The sequence below is a fragment of the Pinus tabuliformis genome, chromosome J, assembly GCF_031772625.1.
Source record: "Pinus tabuliformis cultivar Carrire ecotype Pingquan chromosome J, CPIR1, whole genome shotgun sequence".
Lineage (NCBI taxonomy): Eukaryota > Viridiplantae > Streptophyta > Pinopsida > Pinales > Pinaceae > Pinus > Pinus tabuliformis.
The window spans coordinates 1,473,314,869-1,473,340,578 of NC_142295.1; the positions used below are offsets into that span (position 1 = coordinate 1,473,314,869).

Here is a 25,710-nt window from a genome sequence, read left to right on the forward strand (position 1 = left end):
CTAAACCTCAAATCCACCTTTATATATGGACAAGTGGGTCAACATGTTTTTCTTTCAAGCTCTTCATGGTCTCAAGTTAAACTGCTTCTGGTTATATGGACAGGTCGGCTCAGATTTAAAACTCTATTTTAAATCAATTTAATCTTCAGTCTATATGTCTTCTCAAACATTCCCGCATCTTGTCTTAGGTCAGCCCTTAAACACGAAAGAAGGCTGGGAATATATATATAACCATAACCACAAAAATGTTCCAAAATCATGCACCCTTTGTAATTCTGCTGCCAGGAACAGGACTAAGCATACAATATCTATACAAGGGTTGATTATTCCTTTTCCTTCAATATTGAGCTTACCTTTTACTATAACCAAAGTGTGAGCAATAAGAGGTGAGGTGTTCCCTTAGACAGGCTCAAAGTATTCTTTGTTACATGCTAAAAGGTGACTACGACCATTGTTTCTAGTCTTTTGGCTGCTAGGCCCAAGGATGATCCAGGCATGAAATCAGGTTCAACCAGTATTCTTTCTAAACTAGAGAACACATTTTGTTGGAGCGCTCCTACTGATACATTTTGCTACTTGACTGTTGTTACATGTTTACTGGAGATTATTTCTAGTCTTTTGGTTGCTTGGCCGAAGGATGATCTAGGCAAGAAATCAGGTTCAACTAGAATTCATTTATAATCTGAAAAGAAACATTGTATTGGAATGTTCTTTCTGTTGATACATTTGCTACTTGAATTTTGTTACATGATTCCTGGAGATATACTTCACTGAATCACTACTGAAAACAGTGTTAAATCTACAGGTTGTCTGAGATGTTGAAACAGGACCAAACACAGTGCACTTACAGCCTTTAAATTGTGAATTCTCCAAACTTACCATCCTCAATCGGTTGGAATTCAACGTGCCCTACAGGCTGCCAATACCATAGTGGAACAACAGAGATGAAATCAGTACATTGTCTATGTTTTGTACAGTCCAACATGCCTTAAAAAAACTTGTAATGAAGAATCCCCTGCTACCGAGTAACATAACCATAATGCAAATTTCAACCATAGAGTGACACAATTTTAGTTTCCAAAGAAAAGTTTCTTCACACTACATGCCAACCCAGCAATACAAATGGTGGAGGTTGGCATGGCAGGTAACTGGCCGGTTTGACTACAAACCGGCTGGTTCCGTCCTAAACTAGCCGGTTAGGACCGGTTAGGGCCAAAACTTCGCCATGTTGCCTTCCTGACCGGGTTTCTTAGCTGGTTCCAACCGGTGACCTTGTTGACCGGCCGGTTAGACCGGTAACTGGTCAGTTAGGTCGGTTTTAAAAACACTGGATAGGAGAACTAATCATCCTGTCCAACAGTCACCACGGAGAACTAATCATCCTAGCCCACAGAAGAACTTCATCTTGTTCCACAGCCGCCATGGAGAACTAATCATCTTGGCCTACAAGAGAACTAATCATCCTCTCCTACAGTTGCCACGGAGAACTAATCATCCTAGCCCACAGGAGAACTAATCATCTTGTCCTACAGTCGCCACGGAGTGTCACAGGGAAAGGTTGAACCTTTCACCCTGTACATAGAGCACCACCAGGGGATGGTGAGTCGCCCTGTGGTCACATGTCGCTCCAAGAAGTACCTCGTGCCCCCCCTGGAGCTCCCAGAGCTCAATACATCATACTCGACCCTCATATGAGGGTCTCTAAACGATACCAAGTTGTTATCGGAAAGTCAAGAATTTGACCTTTCCCAAGGGCTTCGTCAAAATGTCAGTGACCTGCTCATTTGTACCGATATGTTAGAGCCTTATTGCTCCCTGCTACACCATATCCCGAATATAGTGTACCTAATATCAATATGCTTGGAGCGATCATGAAATACGGGATTCTCTAATAAAGGAATCTGGCTCTGGTTGTCACACAGGATCACGATGGTATCCAACGTAAATGCAAACATCTCACTGAAGAAGTTTCGCAACTAGACCGCCTCACAAGAGGCCATACTAGCAGCAATATACTCTGCCTCAGCGGTGCTCAAAGCCACCGACTTCTGCTTCCTGTTCATCCAGGATATTGAGGCAAATCCCAAAGAGAAACAACACCCGGAAGTGCTCTTTCGGTCCACCACACTGCCTGCCCAATCAGCATCGGTATATCCATGTACTCTCACATCTCTAGCAGTGTATCTCAACCCATGAGTGATTGTGCCACAAAGATATCTCAACAGATTCTTGGCACCAATTCAATGTGAGTGGTGAGGCTCAACCATATGTTGACTCAACGTGTTGACTGCAAAACATATATCCAGACGAGAGTTCACCAAGAACATCAATGCTCCGATGAGTTGACGATACTCAGTAGCATTTCATAAAATGGGTCCGGCAGTATTACGCTTAACTTCTTGAAGTCAAGCTCCATCGGGTAATCACGGGCTTGCAGTCCACCATACCGAATCTCTCCAATATCTTCACTACATATTTTCCTTGAGATAGGAAAATCTCCCCTGGCTTCTGCGAAACTTCTAGTCCTAGGAAATAGTGCATCAATCCTAGATCCTTCATCTCAAATTTAGAAGCCAACTCCCTCTTACATTTGTGAATGAGAGGGTCTGCACCTGTTAGAAAGAGGTCATCAACGTACAGCACCAGTATGAGAGGATTGTCATCTTGAACCTTGAAGTAAAGGTTAGGGTCGGCTTCACTCCTAGTGAATCCCAGCTTCATCAAGAAGCTATCGATCCTCTCATACCACGCTCGAGGTGCTTGCTTAGCCCATAGAGGGCCTTCTTCAACCTGCACACATGAGATTCTCAATCATGAATCTCAAATCCTTCGAGTTGCTCCACATAGACCTCTTCTTTGATCGAACCATGCAAGAACTAGTCTTGACATCCATCTGATGTAGGTTCCATCCTTGCGAAGCAACAAGGGATATGATCGACAGGATGGTAGTATATCGGGCAACGGGTGCAAATATCTCGTCATAGTCTATACCTTCCTTCTGAGAGAATCCACGAGCGACAAAACGAGCCTTATACTTTTCCATACTTCCATCAACTGCATTGATTTATCTTGTAAAGCCATTTCGAAGTGACAACTGCTTTGTCCTGGGGTTTGGGGACCACATCCCAAACATCGTTTTTCATGATGGACTCATATTCCTCAGTCATAGCATCCTTCCATACTTGATGCTTGACAGCTTCTGCAAATGACGAAGGCTCATTTTGGATGATCGTGCTCATGATGGTCAAGTATCCCTGATACCTGGTCGGCTTCTTACTTTCCCGGAAGGTTCCCTTGGGTGCTATGTGCCGTTCAGCATCATCAAGTTTCCCCCTAAGCCATGAAGGCCTCTTCCTTGAAGAGGAAGGCTCTTGCGAAGGGGGATCAATAGGATCCATAGGTTCTTCCACATTGAGCATCATCTCATCTTCCTTTTCCTTTGGTTCCCTGGTGTCAACTTCTTTAGATCCCCTTTGAGTAGGAAGATTGTCAACTTTGCTAAGAGCCATATCTTCATCAAAGGTGACATCATGGCTAATCTCGATTTCCCTTTGACCAGCCACATAGATTCTATAGCCCTTAGTGTTTTCGTTATAGCCCACGAAGATTCCTTTCTTTCCAGATGCACCCAATTTATTCCTCTTCTCCTTCGGCACATGAAAATATACCGGACTTCCAAAAATTTTAAAATGAGATACGTCAGGTTTCTTACCAGTGAACATCTCTTCGGGAGTCTTAGAACCCAATGCTTGATGAGGGCATCAATTTTGCACATATACGGCAGTATTCGCAACTTCGACCCATAGAAACTTCGGAAGTCTTTGATCGTGAAGCATAGCACGGGCGGCTTCCACAATCATATGATTCTTCCTTTCTACTACACCATTCTTCTCAGGAGTATATGGTGTTGTAGTCTCCCTCTTAATGCCAACCTCTTTGCAAAAGTCATGGAACTCATTGGATTCATACTCAGTCCCATTATCAGTCCTTAAGATCTTGATCTCTTTTTGGATTCTCAATCAAGGCTTTGAAGTAACGAAACCAAGTGAACACTTCATCCTTCTTTTTCAAGAAGTATATCCAAGTCTTGTGAGAATAATCATCTGTAAAAGTGAGGTAATATAAATATCCTCCCAAAGAGTTCACAGGCATCGTACCAGATATGTCTGAGTGAACCAACTGCAATATATCGGAGGTCTTGCTTTGGCTTGAGGGGAATGGTCCCCTTTTGAGCTTTCCTTCGACACATCCAGGACATACACCTTCTTGCTCTACTCGGAACTCGGGCATCCCTGTCACCATTTGTCTTGCAATGGGTAGAGTTTTATAATGAAGGTGAGCAAACCTTTGATTCCATAGTTCGGACTGAAGTGATGTGTCACAAGACATGACACCCAGCGGACTTCCTCCGACCTGATATAATGAATCAACTCGAAACCCAAGAGTGAAAGCTTCCTTAAAATTATTTTTTCCATAGATGTACCTTGCCATCGATGAAGGCTACCTTGTAGCCCTTGTCCTCCATTGCCGAAACGGACACCGGGTTCTTTTTGAGATTAGGTACATATAAGACTTCTTGCAAATGAATTGTATTACCCTGATTCAATTGAAGAGTGACATTTCCTACACCTTTCACGGGATACTATGCGTTGTCCCCAAGAACAATTTCCAGGTTGGTCTCCTTTTCTATCAGATTGGAGAGAGCTTCTTTGTAAATAGTGAAGTGCCTTGAGGCACCACTATCAACAAGCCAATTTCCCAGCGAGTCCGGTGGAGCAGTAGTAGAGAGGGTCGCTGGTAGACAATATTCATCTTGCTTATTTTTAACAACATTAGATTCATACCTGGAGTTTCTTGCCTTCTTGAAGGGTTGTCCTCTTCCTTGATTTCCGGCATTTCTTTTACCTCTGCCATTGGACCTGCCATTCCTTTGATTGCCTTGAGAGTGATTTTGGTCATCGTCATGGTGTGAGTCCCTTTTATCAGGGCACTCCCTCGCATAGTGGCCCATTTTGTTGCAATTGTAACATCGACCTTTTCTTCCACCCTTAGGTCCAGCCTTTCCTTTGGATTTAGCCCCAAAATTGTTTCTTCTTTTAGCATGAGAAGAAAAGGCAGAGGGATGGCCTTTAAGTGCGGGCATTTCTTGCTCTTCCATCCTTGTCTCTTCTTGAATACATCTAGCCATCAATTCCTCAAATCCTGGGATGACATTATTGTTGAGAAGAGTAGTCCTGAATATATACCATTCAGGTGGCAGTCCTCTAAGAGTTGTGATAGTCATTTCCCTGTCAGGAACTACTTCCCCAATAGATAGGAGATCATTCTTGATCTCGGTGATCCTTAAGAAGTATGCTTGCATACTCTCATCTTTGCCCTTCTTAATTTCCTTCAGCGTATTTCTAAGGAACAGAACTTGATTTGCATCATTAACTTTTGGAGGTTGTCAGCGCGGAAACATAGGCCACCAGGTGTTTGTCGATAGAGTCCCGGATGATATTTCTTATTTTGACTTCTCCCTTGGACCACTTGCTTTTGGCAGCAACGGATGCATTTGATGGAGGCGCAACAACATTGCCTCTCACATGGTCCAACACTTCCTGATCTTCTAAAGTCAGATTGAGTGACATCTTCCATCCGTGATAGTCAGACTTCTCACGGAGCCTGTCTTCAACGGGGAAGAGTGTTGAGGACCCCATGAAGTTTTTAGGATAGCCTTGCCAACCTTCTCTTTGGTGATTGCTCTTGCTCTTGCTCTTGCTTGGGCTTTGTCTTCACCTCATCTCCGAAACCATGTTAAATTATGGTATGTTCTATGCTTAGAGCAGTTTACTTCTTTTCTTCTTATTAGCCACAGATTAGCAATCACATATATATTAAGTAAAGTGCAGATAGAACATTAAACGATCAACAGAAAACAAGCCAAGACAAGAGACACAAGATGTGGCGACTAGCCAGGGACAAACCCCAATGCGGGGAAACCCTTTGATCAAATCTTCTTTTATCTTCAATAGTTCAGCAGAGAGAAATAGTACAAAATCAGAATTTTGTAATTTTATATCAGCAGCAGCAAACCCTAGATCAGCAAAGTCAAACTTGGTCAAACGAGTTGAAATTGACCTCCAATATGCTTGGTCAATTTCCGGTCAACTAGCCCTCGAACAGCCTGAAATAACAGCCCCAAAAACACAGTCAAACTGCTGTTGACTGAAGTCAACCTGTTGCCCAAAACTAGGGCAATCAACGTTGGTCAAACCTGTGGACGGATTGCCTCAATTTTTGTGCCAAAATCTGCGGCTTGCCTAGGAGAGGCAGCCACACCAAGACCACACCCTTGATGAGTCAACGCTTGGTCAACGCAGGTCAAAGAGACCTTCAGCAGCTTCTACGTACTCCTTTTCAGATCCTCCTTGCCCTAATGCGTCCTCCTTCCCACGTGTGAGTTGCTCCTTGTATAACCCAAAGCTAAGGAGAGAGAGAAGAATGAATGAGATGAGATAATAAGAAAATGAATCAACCTCTCTTGTATTTATATGATTCATTGGGCATGTGTGCCACACATTTAACTGTTGGCCGACCGTGACAATTTGTCAAGTAAATACAAATAAATTCATATCTCCATAAATACTTGTCCGAATCAGATGATCTTTAGATCAATCCTACACCTCTCGACAAGAGGAATCTAGGAAAAATATCAGCTACCATTAATGAGGTGACCCACATGGATTTTGGCCCTAGTTGCCAATTTTAACAAGAGTCGATGTTGGACCTAGTGCTATGCTATGTCACATGGTTCGAGTTCGAATTCGAGTTCGACAAGGATTAAGTTCGATTCGAATTCGAATTTTCCGATCAGGTTCGAATGAGGTTCAGCATTAGGTTCGACTATACATATTTTTCAATATATATATATATATATGACCTCGGTCTAATGGAGCAGGAATTACCTTGTACAATGGACGTTGCAAAGATTGAAGGATTAGACATTCTTGGCATATCTGTTTTAGCATACAAATCTACCTAGACATATCACAATTGCACAGCTAGTGATCTCGACATACCTGTGAGGATCTCAGCTGAATGGAGTAGTAAAGATCTAGGACAAAGGCACAGTGTCAATGGATCTCGCATAGCAGTCTTGGCATCAAGGCCTCGGTGATACTCCTGTAGAAGTCTATACTCTAGACAAAGAACAGCAGTGATAGAACCTCTCTCTCGACCTAATAAGATCGATGTTAGACGTTGTCTCAATCACATATATATATGTATATATATACTACAATTGTGGCACAATAACAAAGCCGCAGAAATGATCATTCTCGGAGGATACAATCCCTGCATAAAAAAGAGCCACAGTAACCATTACAGTCTCGGAATAAATGAGACAGTAAGGACCTCAATATAGTGAGGAATAGTATCTCATCTCAATGGATCTATTTCTTAACAGTCAATGTATATATATATGTAATGGAAAGATCTTCGGATCTCTCACTATCTTTACATGATCTCACTGTCTCAATGTAAGAAAGATCACAATGATCCTGTAGTCATGGAATACACTCTCGCAAGATCACAGTCAACATGATGGTCTAGAGTACAGTGATGAAGGTAGGATAAAACAGCTATCATGGCTGTCATAATGAAGTTCTCATTGCATCATTAAAAAAGTCGAACCTTAAAAAATTCGGTAAAATTCGCCTTCAGGTTCGTTGAGGTTCGTTCAGGTTCGTTTAGGTTCGAGTTCGTTCAGGTTCGACTTGAGGTTCGAATTTCAAGTTCAACAAACCTGAACGAATTTCAAAATTTTTTTCAAGTTCGTCGAATTTCGAACCTGAACCTTCAAGTTTGTCGAACCCTGTGACATAGGTGCTATGTACACCCCACAAGAAAATTGATTTGGCCCCTTGTGGGTTTTTCCAGGGTCAGTTGACCAAAAATAAGTGTGTTAATTCATGCGTCTGCTTGCAATTTTCTCTTGTATCAGTTGTGGAAAAGTAAATGGTGGAGTAACTCTTATGTTTCAAGTAAATGCTAATCTGATATAAATATCAGTGAAACGTTTTTATGATGGGTTTGGGCATTAAACCATGTAAAACTTGAAAACTAGGTTGGGCTACAGCACTCCTAAATTTTCTACATACTGAACCCGTTTGGGCAATGCATAAGTAATCAAAATATGAAAACTCAGGTCAATATTCATTTATATCCACTATAAACTAATGTTTTAAAACTCCGACTCTGACTCCGACTCGGTATCAACTCGGCCGACTCGATTTCAATTACTCGATCGTTGTAAAAAATACATTAAATATTTTTTTTATAAAAAAACATAATTTTAAAGATTTTCATTCATGTTTCCAAACACACAGCATTAGAATATAGATAGAAGACAACATATGATCAAAGTAGGCTCATGAATATATCCATTATATCAAAATGGCACCCAGTGCACTGTCCAATACATACATGATGATGATATAGAGATCAAAACAAAAACACATAACCAAGGAGGCTAGAAATGGCCTCTACAACAAAAGTAAATTGTGACCAGTACTACTGGCTACTGCTAGAGGAGCCAAGATCATCTGGATCAACCACTGGTAGCATATCTACATGCTTCATAGTTTGTAACTCATTTTTAATCTTGTACCCTCATCAATCATCTTAGACCATCTCACCAAGATGGATGTTAATAGATGTATTCATGAGAAGAACTACAAAAGCAATTTGTATGTGACACAGATCAAGATATAGGATCCCTAACGCCAAAACTTTTGCATCCACATCTACATGCAGTCATGACAGACCCATCTACACCCCATAAAATATTTTGTGGCTATTCTCTAGTTTTAGGATCCCTTGGGGCAACTTCAAGTTTGTTCCCATCAACTTTGTAATATGTATAAAGATAAACTGCCATCTTCCAAGAGAGAATTGCACCTATAAACATTCTAACTAGGATCACATGTCTAGTCAGCATTTCAATTTCATGTGCCCTCTTTATTACCTGGTTCTCAAATAGTATCATTGTTTACTTAGAAATTCACATTGTTCCTTGAGGACTTTTATACAATGAAGGCAACAGATGTCTCGCTCCATTCTTACAGGAGATTTCATGTTCTTGGCAAAAAGTTCACAACATTAGATCCTATCAAATTGCTAGCACCGGACTCATCACTTTCTATTTTCAAGCACTAAATGATTCATGCCACAGGAAGCCATGTGAACAAGTAAACAACCTACGAAAACAGTCAGCTAATGTGGAATTCATGTGTCCACCAGCTTTTAACACAAATCTCTTCACGAAAAAGCAAGTAAAAAACAAAATCGTTGTTTTTTTTAGTTTTCGAGCCACTATCACCAAGCTGGCCGAGTAGGCTCGGACTCGACCGAGCCGGCCGGGTTATTACCGAGCCAGCCGAGTTGTTAGACAACTTGGCCGGCTCGGTAATAACCCAGCTGGCCGAACCGGTTCGATGGTCGAGTCGACTCGATGAGGGCTTGACTCGGACCAACTCGGCCGAATCGGTTCCGAGCCGGTTGATTCTTAAAACAGTGCTATAAACCAAACATATATGCTTCCAAATTGATGTAAGATGTAATATACCCATGATATTTCAAACGAGATAACAGCATAACAAAATCCATTTATGGTGTTAAAACAGCAGATGGTTTAACTAAGGATTACTACAGAACTATCCTAATAACGTGTTCTAGCTTCTAGGATGTTCAGCATCCTATTGTTTGCTAAATAATAAGGATGTCTAGCAGGTTGTGTCAATGATGTAATCCAGATACAAGAATTGAAATACTCTCATGATGTCCAATAGTTGGCTATGAGACAGTAATAGAGTCGATGTTGGACCCAGTGCGATGTACACCCCACAAGAAAATTGATTTTGCCCCTGAAAGTAGATTCACCTCTAAGAAAAGTAAGCAATTATTACAGTCCATTGTATTGATAGGATTATCACCAATTAATTAGTTAGATCATTCACTATTAGATTATCCAATTGTAATAACTGTAAGCATGCCCTTCGCCAAGGTGGGCATATTACAATGCAATGCAGTTCGTAGATGATACACACACACATGCATACCTAAGAAAAACTCACCTAAGCACAAAAGGACGTTATCTCATTTATAAATAATAAAAATATTGAGAAACATTTATTGCATAAGTCAAATTGTCGAATAAATCTTTGAAAATAGCTATTACTTAGGTAAATAACATGTTTACCTTTATAGAATTGGCATGGGAGTGGAGCTAGGGTTTGAAGCAGGGGCTGCAGATTGAGCAGGTAGAGGTTGTGATGGAGGGTGTCAGAGAAGCTGTCAGTACGGTGCCTACGCGTGGGTCTAGGGGAGTCAGGCCCTATAGACCAAACTCGAGACTTTCCCAATGCGTTTGTCGGTTCCTATTCTTCTAGTTAAACTGCATAGCATCACTGAAACGGTTTCCTCATGGCAGCAAGGCCGGATCCAGTCAACAGGAATAGGATTGATTCGAAGGGTAAACAATTTTTATTTTCAAGTTTTAACCATCAATAAAATGGGATTTACAGTGAAAAGGGTTGAGCTAGAGTCTCACACCTTGAATATTCCCGCGGCCTAGAGGCTAGAGCCCAGTAAACAGAACCTGGAAAGATTGAAACCACCGGCAGTTTCTTCACCTGCTAGGATGCGAGGACCACTTACTTTTTCGATGATGGGAGGGCTGACAGTTATGCACATCAATGGAGCAGGAGGCGATGTGAAATCGGCATTGATTCGAAGTGGAAACCCCTGTGCAAAAGCAACACCTTACTCGCAATCTGTTACAAAAAGGAGTCAGGTTCCAGCGAATGAACTGGTAAGTGTCTTGTACTGCTCTCCTGTCGATGTAGTAGATCTTGAAGAAATAGTCTTTACTGGGGGTTTAGAGGACATAGTGAAGAGTTGTAGGCTTAGGGTGAACAGTGGAGGCCATCCCTTATGAAGATCTTGCTTACAGGACACTGGAGGCGTAGGGGTCCTGCAAAGGAAGGAGGGAGTCTCTCAAGTACTACCTAGAACCCTGAGAGATGGAGATTGTAATGAAAAAGGGGAAATCTCAAACCCTACAGAAGTAGGCCCTGGACTTTGGAGAGGGTTAACAGAAGGAGAAGGGTGGCAGGGTGCATGCAAACCCTATCAAGGATGGGGAAGGGAGGAACATGAACTATTAATTTTAGGTATGTTCTATGCTTAGTGCAATTTTCTTCAATTTTTACATATTAGCCCAATGACAATATTAAGATTAGCAATCACATCAGCATGATAGTAAAGTGCAGATAGAACCAATGTTGCATTAATCGTTATCGAGATAATATCGGCGCAAGGAAAAAATCGGAAAAAATCGTAATTATCGGGAAATAATCGGAAATAATCGGGAAAAAATCGTTTGGTACAAAAATATTCATTTTTTTCAATTTTTTTCAATTTTTTTAATATCTAAACCATCTACAACATAAAATAAATACATTGACACATAAATATGATAAAAGAACTAATATATAAGATGTTTAATATCATTTCTAGTGCTAAAATCACACATAACATTGAATCATGTCCTGAATAGTAAGTCCTAACTCCTGAGTCCCAACTCAGCCTCAAAATATCAACAAAAAATATAATAATGTATCTCATCATGTCATAATCTCATATACAATAAAATGAAGAAAATAACTAAAGTTTAATCCTATTGATTTCCTCTGTCCCTCTTGCGAGAAAATGCCACAGCTTTCCATATCATTCTAGATGTAGATGCTGGTGCTGGTGGAGTTGGCAGTGGAGTCTGCTATGCTCTAGAAGTTGAAGAACTAGAAGTAGGAGCTATAGGAGGTAGACCACATCCTCTACTGGTGGCAGGGGTAGCCCGGGCAGGTGGTGTCACTTGGAAACATTACAATCTCCCAATCCTAAAATCCTGAAAAACTGATAAGTCCACTGGGTTTTGAATGAAATCTAAAATTCTACTTTCTCCATATGAAATCCAATGAGGCCGGAACCACTCTCAAACATCCTGAGTCATTTCATGGTAATGTTAAAAATTTAAGTAAAAGGATGAAAATGAAGATTAAGGAGAATGTCACTTTTACTTTAAGAATTTAACATTACCATGAATAGCATATCAATACTAGGGCCTAGACTTGATCATTAAGCTGCCCCACTCAAAAATTCTTTTTTTTTCAAAAAAATTGCATTTCAAACATTTAGCATCCCTTAAAAAACCAAAAAAAAACATTATAAAACCTCGCTGCCGGAGACCCCCACGATAATTTCGATTGTTATCGCGATAAATTCGAATTTATCGCGATAATTTCATAAAAATCGGCTAAAAAAAATTCCGGCAATAATTTCCTATAATAATCGCGATAAAATCGGCATATTGAAAAAATCGCGATAATTTCAATTTATCGCGATTAAATTATCGCGATTTTGTTGCAATTTTCACAACACTGGATAGAACATAAACATAAATCGCAAAAAACAAGCCAAGACAAAAGGACAGAAGATGTGGCGCTAGCCAGGGACAAACCCCAATGTGGGGAAACCTTGATCAATTCTTCTTATATTCTTCAATAGTTCAGCAGTGAGTGAGATAGTACATATACATCAGAAGTCAACACTTTGACTTGACAAGATAAGAGCAGAGATCTTCACCATGAAGATGACATAATGAGGTTGCAGATCTGATGACAAGGACTGTAGATCTGAACTCAGGTGAAGGCATACTACTTCAACTGATTCTCCAAGGTGATTCCATCACCATGCTGCATCCATCATGCTCCATCCATCATCATGCTGCATCTTTGCTAGCTGACTAATCCTTAACTCATGACAATAGCTTTGTCCATCTCATATTATAGCAGCATCATATAGTCATCAAAATTAGCCTTAGATCTCAGCAGCATTATACATGACAGCTCCTTAGATTAAGCTAATGATCTGAGCCCTCAAATACCCATAAGAAATACTTGACTGTGGTGTTATGGCCTGCGGCCTAACACACAGTTTTCCTGTAGCAGCATAAACATTATTCTTGATCTTCCAATGATATCCCAACAGGTTTGATCCACTGCTTCTTTTAACTCGGCCTCCTTACAAGAAGGAACCATCCTCACACAGTTGCAAGAGGGAGGCTCAAACAGTCCCTTAACTTATTCCAGTTTTATGCTGTATGATGGCTACTTTGTTGTGGCTAGGTGACAGCAAATAGAATCCCTTCTAAACTGCGTATTTAGGGTCCTTATTACAGTGAATAGGTTCACTGCTGATCAACTCTCCTTTGTTGCGAATAGGGCTTCATCATAACTGTGGATTAGGGCATGATCAAACAGTGGATTAGTAGGTTGCGTTAGGGCCCCTTTGATAGCGTGTAAGTGTCACCCTTAATTGCAGATTAGATCACCCTTGAGGACTACAGCTAGGGCAGCTTATATAGACTCCTCTTTGACTGTGTCTAGGGCTGGTTAAGGCCTCCTCTTCCCAGCATATAAGGATCCTCTTCTTGCTGCATAGAACCCTCATTTGACTACAGATTATGACATCTCCTTATTGCGTAGACAGGTCTCCTTTTGCTGCATATAAAAGCTCCCTTTTACATAGGAGTCTCCTTTAGAACAGCATATAGATTAGACCAGCGTTTAGGCCTTTCCTTGCCACAATATGGAAGCCTCCTTCACTGCGTCTTAGGGTACTCTCCCTAACTGTAATTTAGCGCTCTCCATGGCAGTGTTAGGATCTAACCTTCACGACTGCGTATTAGACTTAGGGCATCATTAGGCCAGCGTATTAGATTCTTTCATGGCTGCTTGTAAGGCTCCTCCAAGACTGCATTAAGGCTTCTTTATTGACTTCGTTAGGGCTTCTTCGCACTCCCTCTAGATCTCTCCTTCATCAAAACCCAAAACAGAACGAAGAGAGAGATCACAAGAATGTGAGTGTGTGTCAAAATGACTTGAAGGCCACCTCTATTTATAATAGAACGTGGAGGACAAGTGGGGGTAATTTGGTTTCTGGTCGACCTTGACGAATTGTCATATAACACAAATAAATTCATATCTCCATGAATACATATCGGAATCGGATGATCTTTAGATCAATCCTACACCTCTCGATGAGAGGAATCCAAGAAAAATATCAGTTGCCATAAATAAGTAGACCCACATGGAGTTTGGCCCTAGTTGCCAATTTTAACATGAACACACGAAGAAACCCCTACCTCAGATAAAGGGATGTCAGGTGGCGAGAGCAGGAATCTGCAATCTCAAACCGGGAGAATGCCCAAGAGTACAACTAGGACTCAATCACAAATCCAGGGCCATTCGGAGCTAGGAGCAAGAGGGAACATTGTATCTGTCGAGTTGGGGGTTTTGGGAGGCGGCTCTTTGCGAGATGGGGAAAACCTGGGAGACAGTACACAAATTTCTGATGGTTAGAGACAAGAACTAGAGGAACAGCCTTCAGAACAAGATGGGGAAGCTCCACGAGAAACGGGCTCTAAGAGAAAGAAGGAAAAAGGAATCGGGCGCAAGTCAGAGGATAACAATTTGGTTCTAGGAGCAGAAATAAGATTTGACACAGTAACGGCAACTTATCAAATTAATCTGGTGGGACGTGCGAAAGGGAAGCTCTTTACAGCTATGGAAATTAGTGACTAGGTGAAGCAGAATTGGGGCAACTCCTTGGTTGGTGAAGCAAAGGTGACGGTTCTTGCTCGAGGATGTTTCACTCTTTGATTCGAGAATGTTGAGAATGCAACCTGGGTATTAGCAAGAAATTGGAGCATAGCATCTTCACCATTGCTACTTAAAATATGGACTCTGTTATTCGATGCTAATAAAGAAAAGTTGGAGGAAGTACCAACCTGGGTGAGATTACCTGCACTCCCACCTTTATTGTGGACCAAGGACGTTTTTAAGGCGATAGGTGGGAAAATTGGGGAATTCTTGGAGGCAGATATGTCTTTCTTGTCCACCAGAACTAGAAGGGTAGCTAGAATTTTGGTGAGACTAGATCCGAGGGAGGGCCTCTTCGAAAATTTCAAAATTTCCTTCGAGGGGCAGTCCCATCTGCAAACTTTGGACTATGATGAGCTGCCGTATCGATGCTGGCGTTGTCATAAACTAGGGCACATGGCAAAGGACTGCCTGTTGAGTTTCAGAGTCATAATCAGGCAGGGCTGGAGGCTGGTGGAGTATGGGGTGCAGGTAATGACTTCAGGCCAAGGGCACCGGAAAACAGTGATCCTCCTCCAGCTGTTCAAGTGGACAGTAGAACAATTCGGAAAGATTCAGAGGATCATAAGGTAATCGTGGAGGATGGACAGCAGGCTCAGCGGTCCAGAGAAGACCCAGCAGTCGATACCGATAAGGGCACTGGAACTGCTCTATTACTCAGGGAGCGGAACGCAGTGGCAGATCAGCTCTCTAAGGATGGTGCTAGGCAGGATCCAGGCTCTTGGCAGGTCAGCAAATGTCTAGATGGGACAGTCCACAGATACCAGCACCAGCCCTTTTTTTATCTATAATTACAGGCACATGGTTTTTATCTAGTTTTTTACACAGTATTATAGTTTGCTGATTTACCGAACAAACTGTTTTTTTAAATCAGTGACCAGTTTTATATGATGTAATTATAATGGCCGAGGTTTGTACCGACCAGATAGCTGATAGGGACAGTTGTTTATGGTCTTTTTGGTTATGATGGAACTCAAAAAGGGGACTCATGGGCTGGATAAAAAAGCCTGAAGGACATATGTTTTTTTATCTAGATTTTTGTTTTTAATCATGCTGGACAGATAGTGAATGCAATGGGCATGTACAATGTAACTTTTTATACTTCAATAAAAAGTTATGATTTTTCTGCAGAAAAGAAACAAAAATCAGTCAAATTGCCAATTCAAAACATATTTATAATTTAAAGCACAACATAATACATAAATTCATTTATTACAATGAATCAATTTATCAAATTAAGTATGCAGCGTGGAACTTGACTTGGGCATGCAAAACATTCCAATACATGAGTGGTTAAAAGCTGTGAATAGGAAGCAAGAAGTCTCGAGGTCAAGTGGCCAAGCTGGCTGCCTCTGCCTATGTGGTCTTCACTCAATGTCACTGTTGGGTCAGCATACAATAGCCTACACAGCTCACTTTACTCTAGGTACCATCCTCAGAATGAGAGGAAGTGCCCAGGGGTTTTCCAAGGAAAAAATTTCACTTGAGGTCTTTTCCTCATCCTATATGTGTCTCTAAAGTCTAGAATGTACTTCCTCTATTATACAACATATTTATATGGTCTTCACACTCCAATCAGCTAGAAAATCGGTATCACCCTAGTTCCTATCCACACTCCTTGATGTCTGTGATCCATCATCTTCATCCTAACAACCTGAGGATTTCTCCAAATAGAATTCCAGATAACAAACTTATTGGATTCATTAATTATTGTTGGGCAAGAGTTACAAGTTTTGCCAGAATCTATATGAAAGAGGAAAAATCTTCTGCCAGTGATAGACAATCATCAATAATAATTAGGAAAATTAGGAACATCAGCCAGTTCGTCAAATGCTGGATTGCTGTGATAAAATTATATTAGTAAACACATCTTCGAGACTGACCATTAATACCTTGAAGTGGCATGTAAACAATAACATAATGAGGCAAGCATGTAAAACAAACAATCTCTATACTATATAGTACCAAAAACATTCAATATCTATAGTTTTGGTATTGATTTTGGGGAATTTAAAGGCCTTGTAGCTAGTGCTTGTGGTTGTTGCCCTTGCAACCCAATTGTTTTTTAAACAATGCTCATGTACATATATTGTTTTATTTATAGTTAAAGGAAAGTATTTTCTATTAAAAGTTAATGAATGCCAGGCTGTACATGTCCATCGGGCTGTTGTCAAGTGGTTGGGACTGGGTCTTGCCACAATAAAGACCCAAGTTCAAAATCTGGTGGGCTTACAGGCCCAATTGATGTTAAAAGTTGGTCAAGTTTGATGGCTGCCATGTTAACTAGGCTTCACGGCAATAAAGCAGAGTAGGGGTTGAAACTTGACAGCTCCCAATGCATGGATCAAGGAAAAAGTTGTTTACCCTTACCTAAAAAAGAAGAATGTCTGGCCGTACATGTGTCCTTTCCTTAGGGCATCAACAGGCTCAGTAGCATAAATTGCTATGCATAATGAAATTAATGAAAGTGCCTTGAAACACATCGGCAATTATAGTCTTTTTTCCAGATCATTTAAAAGCAAATAAAGACATTAACAGAATGCAGAAAATATCTCGCAAATCATCCCAGGAGAAAAATAAACTTAATCTGACTATAATGATCTATTACTCTGATTCTAATGAACAAATGCACAAAGGACGAACCTGTTCAACTTTAGCCGCATTTCTGGCAGACCGTTTATACAATGCTTCCTTGGCCGCCAACTTGCCTTTGAGTTTTTTATCTTTTAAATTCTGGAAGAATGGATTTCAACATTCAACCAATTGAGAAAAATATCTAAAACATCCTAAGAAATGGTCTTTCTTTATATTAAAAATCATAATTTGTCAATTTGAAAATCAGGGCAAATCAAATCTCATAAATCTTTTAAAATGTAATTTTCTCCATATTGATATCTTCTTCTACGAACCCAGTGGGCTAGCTCAAGTGGTTGATGTCGTGAGAGGTCTCTGGATCAAGTACCCAGGCTACCTGCCTCAGTGATGTACTTGATTTTTGTGGACCTCACTTGATGTCCCCACTGGCTAAGATGCAGGAAGTATACTCCACCCACTTTACACTGGGGGTGCCCCATCCTCAAAATGAAGGAAGTGACCAGGAGTTCCCCAGGGTTTTTTATTCCAATGAAAAAGATATATTCTTCTACAAAAAGAGAGAATTTTGAAAAAGAAATAGAGACAAACTTTTGTACCTTTAAAGACACACCCTTTCCTCTCAAGTATTTTTTGATTTCTGGATCCATCTTGTCAGAAGCTTTGGCATTATCGTTTTCCTGCCCATACATTACATTGTTTGATTAATAAATATGAAAAATGTGCATTTTCAACATAATGTTAATTAAAGAATTAGAGTTATTTTGGTCCTGGAAATAAATTCAAGTTTTGGGTTTGGCAGAAAATTACACCATCAAACAACCACAAAATTACTCTGAGCCAAACACAGCTTAGACCACATTAAAAAGCAAAAATTCTTTATATTAAAATGCATTTACCATTTGGAGTTAATTGTAATTTGGAGCATATTAAATATGGCCCTTAAAACACACCTCTTGGGATGTGTTGCTGTGATTTTTGTCTGAATATTTTCCAGTGAGATTTGACATTGCAGGCATGCTAGTTTGTGCAGCAGCAGAACCAAAGCCAAAAGCCACCTGTCACAATTTAGAAATCATTTAGATAAATCATCAAAGACAAATTCGATCATGATAAAAGTTAAAACTATTCCTCATTGCAAGCCTTCAACTATGGTCTGGAAGAGAGGTTCATGTCTCAGAAATGCGAATCAAGATTGAATGACTTCCATCATTTTAAATATTTTTAAATTGTAATTCTTGAAGACTTATATATACTCTAAAACTCCTGTTTTGGGGGGCTAACATGAAGGTTTCTTTTATTTTATTTTATTTTATATATCTTTTTATAATATACCAAAAACATCGTTTTGTGTTTGTGGGGTTGGGGGTAGAGTATGTGTATATAATGAAACTTGACCATATTAATCTAAGCCCAGACAATAATGATAAAAAAAAAAAAGATTTCCCTCTACTAATCTAAGAGCAATCTACCATCTCATAATTATACAACAATGTGATACAAAAATTGAAGGGGAATTAAACTAGCCAAAAGGGAGAAAATTTTGATCAGTAGCCAGTCAAAAAGTGAGGAATATGTTGCTGAAAAGCTGTTCTATTAAAATAAAGGGCTTTATGAGTTCTCCCATGCGATATTCCACAGAGCAAGCTGACAATCACGACTGAAGGAAAAACAGGTGTAGGGCAAAGTTATGACCTGTGTCACCGCATTCGACACGTTTTTTTTTTTGAAATTCGAAAATCATCGAATCTGAATGATCTCTGAAAAAATTTAACCTTTGTTTGGCAAATCTCAAATCGATCCTAAACTTTTATCTCGAACCCTAACTCCGAGGTGAATAAATTAACCTGTAACTAGGAGGATTTGTTGAAATCCAACCAGGAATTCGGCAAAGTGAAAAAAGATATTAAACTCATATTACCCACCCCGCATGGTTTTCGTTTCCATTGAATTCACCTGACGCTAGATTAGATTTCATTCGTGTTGTCGCACAGATTGTCACGACAACGCTCAGACCAGGGGCTGTCACTCTGATCCCCGATCTCTCCGTTTAAGCCTTTCTCCCGCGGCTAAGGGGGGTAGACCCTATAGGAAAGTGGATGACCAACTGTGAACCAGTTGGGTTGGGAGACACGAAAGGAAACAAGCACTTAATTGATTTTATTAAATAAATAGACCAGTGCCTTATGGAGCTAATGTTTAAATGATTACTTACTAAATGTTGCAGAAATGTAACCCATGTAGAGCAATCATTTAAATTCAAATAACCTGAGCGAAAATTAACTTTTATCAAATGCGAGAAAATGCTTAACGGCTTAATGATACTCCAGCAATTTAAAATTTCGAAAGATAGAGTTTGATACACAACCATGTAATTTTAAACGCTAACCAGATATCACATTCATATAGCTAATCTTCAAAATGATCATTCAAGCATGCTAAATCACATAAAAATGATAAACATTTATTCCACATCAAAATTTTAGCCTCAGCAGAAAAGATAAAACGTGATAAAATATTTTTATGTTTTCAAATAAAACAAGACTAGGCTAAATAAATGAAACTTTAAATCTAAAACCTAAACTATAGAACAAAAATAAAATAAAAAGGGCCTAAAAATTATTTTTTAAGTCTTTTCTGATTTTATAATTTTTATACTTTTTTATGATTAATAAAAATAAAACTTAAACTAAACTATAAAACTAAAATCTAGAATTTTTTATGATTTTTTAAAAGCTTTATAATTTTTATGAATTTTATGATTATAAAAACATAAAATCAAAATTCAAACTAAAACTAAAGTCTTAAATCTAAAAATCAACAAAAAACTAAAACCCTAACTGAAGACTAAAGAATTTTTTTTATGAATTTTTTATTTTTTAATAAATCTAGAAATGATGTAAACTTAAAACTAAATCAAAATAATCTAGTGCCTAAAAACTAAACAAAGCTTAAATAAAATTTTAAATCGAATAAACCAAAATAAGAAAAATGAAAATCGACTTTTCCTTTTTTTATTTTTATCAAAACCTACAACGTAAAGATTTAAATTAAAATCTAAATAAAAAAAAATGTGAACTAAACTATACTATCCTAACTATTATACCTATACATCCAACGCATGAAGTAAAACCTGGCCCGCATATAACGTGTTCTTACTGTCTTTACAGGTTTATGATGGCGGAGTGCTTTCGACGGCTGACGGAGAGCTTTGCAGATTGGAGATTCGAGCTGATGGCGGCTACGCTTATGTGAGGAGCAGCAGGTAACGGAGGACGCAGGGCTCCACGGGCTGAGTGCGCCGGATGGAATGACGCAGGATTGCAGTTTGAGAAACCACAACAATGGAGAAGGGATCATTCACGATGGCAGCAGAAGTATCCACGCAGAGGAATGGGCACAATGCCAGCAACGGGTGGCAGCGTGGAGATTTGAAACGAAATGTTGGAGATGAGTGGAGTTTCGCGTGAGGAATGAGAGGACTGAAATGGATTGGTTGAAGGCGATGGAGCAGTGATGAATACGCTGGAAAAAGGAAAAACGTGTATTTCTTGCAGGTTGGATAGCAGCGTTGAGGCAGCTGTGCGAAGTGTTTTGCAGGCAGCAAAGATGCAGCCGCAGCGTGGAGAGCGGATGGGCAGCTGCGGAGAGAATGACAAATACGTGGGAAAAATGTCGCTTTGGTCTGGTGTTTTCAGGAGGCAGCCACTTGTTTGCGAATTCTGGCAGCAACAATAGAGGCCTGCGTGAAAATGATTGGAGCTGAACAGATCCTCGAGGGCAAACAGATATATATATATATATATATATATATATATATATATATATTTCCTTTTGCATAAATTTTCCAAAGAAATATAATATGCAGCCAGAAACTGGTAAACCCTTTAAAATTCCTCAGAGATTTGCAAATAAAGTGATATTATTCCGCTTCAGTGCTTCCAGTTATCAAACCCCACAAAGATTTCCAACTCTGAAACAAATGTTCCTGCAATAGCTGATTTCTGAGGCCAGATCTTACCCTCCAGGGCGTAGATCTGGCTTCAAGCTTTAAGCTCACCTTCAGATCTGCAACCTGCAACGGCAAAACAAACACCCAGAGATAATATGTATGCAAGGAAAATAAAACCCTAAAAACTAGCTACAAAATTTACAACCTTGTGACTCTGCAACAGCCAGATTTATCAATAAACAACAGTGATATTATCAAAATTCCAGATTTACTATGAAAAACTTCAGAAATCTCTCATGCAATTCAGAAAAACAAACTTAAATGATAAACCCAAGATCGAAACTGGCTGGGCTCTGCAGGAGAATGCTTGCAGGAGTTGGTTGGTTTAGCCGAGAACTTCCCCAAACGCCCACTGATCTTCTTCAATAAGGGTTTCCTGCACAGCTCACTTCAACCATCAATAAAGAGAGAAAAATAGTACTAGATCTCAGATGCAAAGGAGATACCTGCCATTATTTCAGAAATTCTAATACCATTCAAACCCTAGCAAGTGAACAAGATACCTGTGTTCAACAATACTCTACAATAAGCTGTTATTAATGGCTGAAAATTAAAATATGCAGAAAATAAAATAGCTCACAGCACTTCAAGAGAGTAACACCAGCAAGATTTCAACCCCAAAGTCTTTCTTTATTAGCACCAGAAAAAGTTTACAAGAGAGCTTTTTCAGCACAAGACTCACAGATTGAATGATCTCAAATGACCCCTAGCACCCTATTTAAAGGAAAAATTCCCAACAACTAGTTCGAGTGATCTACGTCAAAATGATCTCGACCGTCGATGAGGATCAAGACATCTCTTAATCTCATCCGTCGAATTTTTTAATGCATTAAAAATTGAAATTCTGCATTTATTTATTCAAAGATATTATTATTTTATTATTTCTAAGTTTTTATTATTTTATTAATTATTATTATTTTTTTTTTCAATTTTTTTATTTTTTTATTTTTAATTTATTTTTAAATGGATCCTCGAACTTAGCCTTTGGAAAAATCACCTAAGACCTAGGACTTATGAGGGGATTAAAACATTTCCTAACCCTCAAGACACTTTACATCATGACTTTTACAACTTTACATCCCAAGGGGGAAAACCCATTTGACATAGACCCTCATAAACCACCCAGTGCTGCGACACAACTATAATCTAGCAGATTAACACACTAGGATTCCTCTAAGATTCTAATGACAAAATTCATTCCGACTTTGGGGTTAGGCTGAAGGAAAACTCTGCCAATCATGGATCGGTGAGACGAAAAACCTTCCGGAACGTAGATTATCACTAGAAAATTAGGTCCACCTAGGAAATTTACATACATGACTCATATCTACTAAGGTTATTTACAATTCACACATGCAGACTGGGTTTACAGCATAGTATGATCAAGTCGACAATGACTGTCGAATGGCACGGACATGTCAATCAAGCGTTATCCCTTTTGCGAAGAAAAGGGGGTGTACTTGCTATGGGGAGTTGACACGTAGTGGTCAACATCTGGCTCTACTTGGGGACACGTCGCTGCATTGTAGGAATGTGAGAATCCAGAATCTGCATCCACGCAACACACAACAGAAATAAGTAGCGTCCATTCAAAAATCATCATATAACATTTAACCACATGAAAGATAGAAGCTCTTCATTTATTAACAAGGAAAGTAAATCTAATCCTAAATCAGAAATAAAATGCTGAAATAACAAGGAGTAGGGTTAGAAATACAATACAAAGGATGCCCTATGGCATCAAATATCATCTTTGAAGAACAGCTTGAGCATCTGGCCATTTGCAGGTAAATCAAGTGGTTCGCCATCCAATCTGCTCAAATGGAATGAGTTTGGTCCAGATATATCTCGAATGATGTACGGCCCCAGCCACAAACTATCGAACTTCTTATGTTTTCCTGGTTTCTCATTCTTGCGATCCCAAAAAAGTACCATAACTCCCACCTGCAAAGATCTAGATCGAGAGAATTTATCAATGCTTTTCTTAATGTTAGATTGATTTTTACATATAGCATCAAAAGTTGTCCTACGAGCTTCATCTAACTCCACAATCTGATCTATTCTATTCTGAACAACATCTTTATTAGTAGAAAAATTCTGAAGGAGCTGATAAGCTGGCAATTTCAGGTGCACAGGTAAAGTTACATCCAAGCCATAAACTAATTCAAAGGGAGATTTACCAGTAGCTTTCTTCTTAGTGATTCTATCTGCCCATAAAGCATACTTGATTTTGCTATCCCATGATCTCTTATTATCTCCTACTATCTTCTTGATAATGGTTATGAGATTCTTGTTACTTGATTCAGCCAGACCATTACCCTGAGGATAGTAATTTGACGAATGAGATAAGACAATGCCATATTTGAAACAAAAAGATGAAAACTCTGAGGAACTAAAAGCTTTGGCATTGTCAGTAGTGATTTTAGCAGGGACACCAAATCTAGTAATGATATTATTTTCAATGAAATCCATAATAACCTTTTCAGTGGCATTCTTAGCAGGAATGGCCTCAACCCATTTAGTGAAATAATCCGTAGCAGTCAAAATCCATGAGTAGCCATTGCTAGAATTTTCATTGAACTTCCCTATGAAGTCCAGACCCCAATGCTGAAAAGGTGCTTCTACAATGACAGGTTGTGGGGGCAGGGCAGCAAACTTCTGTTTCCCAGTGAATAGTTGACAGGCTTGACAAGCTCTAACAAACTTGTGCACATCAGAAAAAATTGAAGGCCAATAATAACCAACTCTCAGGATTTTGTGGGCGGTAGTTCTAGCAGCATAATGACCACCACAAAATCCTGAATGAAACTCAGAGATTAATTTCTTGGACTCAACGTCATCAACACACCTAAGCACTATGCGCTCAGGATTTCTCCATCCAAGGCCATCCTTCATAAGGCAATACTTAGTGGCTTTTAGTCTAAGATCCCTTCTCCTATGAGCAACTAAATGGTTAGGACATGCAAGATTCATCAAGTAATAAACTGTCCTTGTACCACTCATGCTCTCCTAATCTTTGCAACACCGGTGAAGATAGATTGCTAAGACAAAATAAACCAAGAGTCTTTTTGTTACCTTCAGTCAACATTTGAGCCAAACCTTGGCCTTTGACAAGCTTGGTGGGTCTGATTTCTAAATCATATTCCTGTATTTTAGTAACCCACCTAGCACGAGTCCCTAAGCAATCGGTTTGAGTTAATATATCTTTAACAGTAGAATGTGGGACGAAAGCAATGATTTTAGAATAACCCACATAAGTTTTGAAGTGCTTAAGAGACTTGACCAAGGCATAAGCCTGCTTTTCCATGGTATTGTACTTCAATTCGGAATTTTGAAGTGCTCTACTCATGAAAGCAATAGGCTGCTCGTGACCATCTTTATTCTTTTGTAGCAGGACACCAGCAATGGTATCTTCGGAAGCGAAAGAAAAAATCATGAAATCTTTGGAATAATCGGGACTAACTAAGACAGGAGCTCTTGCAATAGCACATTTGATTTCTTGAAAAGCCTTTTTGTTGTCTTCTTGCCAAACAAATTTTGCATCTTTCTTTAGAAGACTTTGAATAGGCTCAGCTATTTCTGCGTAATTTGGAATAAACCTTCTAATAAAATTTGTCTTTCCAAGGAAAGACTGAAGGGATTTAAGATTATGAGGGAGAGGAATCTTTTGGATTGCTTCAATTCTTTCAAGATCAATCTTGATTCCATCCTTAGAAATGATATGGCCAAGTAATTTCCCTTTTGTTACTCAAAAAACAGACTTAGTTGGATTCAAAGAAATCCCGTACTCTCTACATCTATCGAAAACCTGCCTAAGATGATTTACATGACTGATACCATCTTTAGAAAAAATAGTAAGATCATCTTGGTAAATTTCAATAAATTTCCCGATTAACCCTTTGAAGGCATAATCCATAGCCCTTTGGAATGTAGCCCCAGCGTTGGTTAATCCAAATGGCATTCTGATGTATTCAAAGGTACCCCATGGTGTGGTGAATGTGGTTTTATGACGATCTTCCTTTTTAACCCATACCTGATTGTATCCAGAAAAACCATCTAGCAACGACATCATTCCAGAACCGGTTACTCTTTGCAACAAAGTCTCCATGTTTGGCAAAGGGTAATTATCTTTCTTGCATGCTAGATTAAGGTTTCGAAAATCGACACAAAGCCTTATCGTACCGTTCTTTTTCCTAACAATCACCAGATTTGAACACCATGTTGAATGCCTTGTTTGAGCGATAATTCCTGCTGCAAGCATTTTCGCAAGTTCTTTCTGAACTAAAGGGGCTAATTTACGATTAATTTGCCTAAGTTTCTGGCGAAAGGGTTTAGCATTTTCAT

The 25,710-nt window shown here is 39.4% G+C and overlaps 1 protein-coding gene across 10 annotated transcripts in view; it reads right to left on the reverse strand.

Moving 5' to 3' along the window:
• LOC149232942 (putative U3 small nucleolar RNA-associated protein 7) overlaps window positions 1-25,710 on the reverse strand; it is a 109,698-nt gene that overhangs the window by 41,202 nt on the left and 42,786 nt on the right. For all 10 annotated transcript variants that reach the window (XM_089379569.1, XM_089379575.1, XM_089379568.1 and 7 more), the window contains 3 exons: window positions 18,308-18,412; window positions 17,954-18,034; window positions 17,406-17,495 (listed from right to left, as the gene is read on the reverse strand). In XM_089379569.1, coding sequence (XP_089235695.1) covers window positions 17,406-17,495; window positions 17,954-18,034; window positions 18,308-18,412 — 276 coding nt within the window. The remainder of the gene's footprint in view (window positions 1-17,405; window positions 17,496-17,953; window positions 18,035-18,307; window positions 18,413-25,710) is intronic.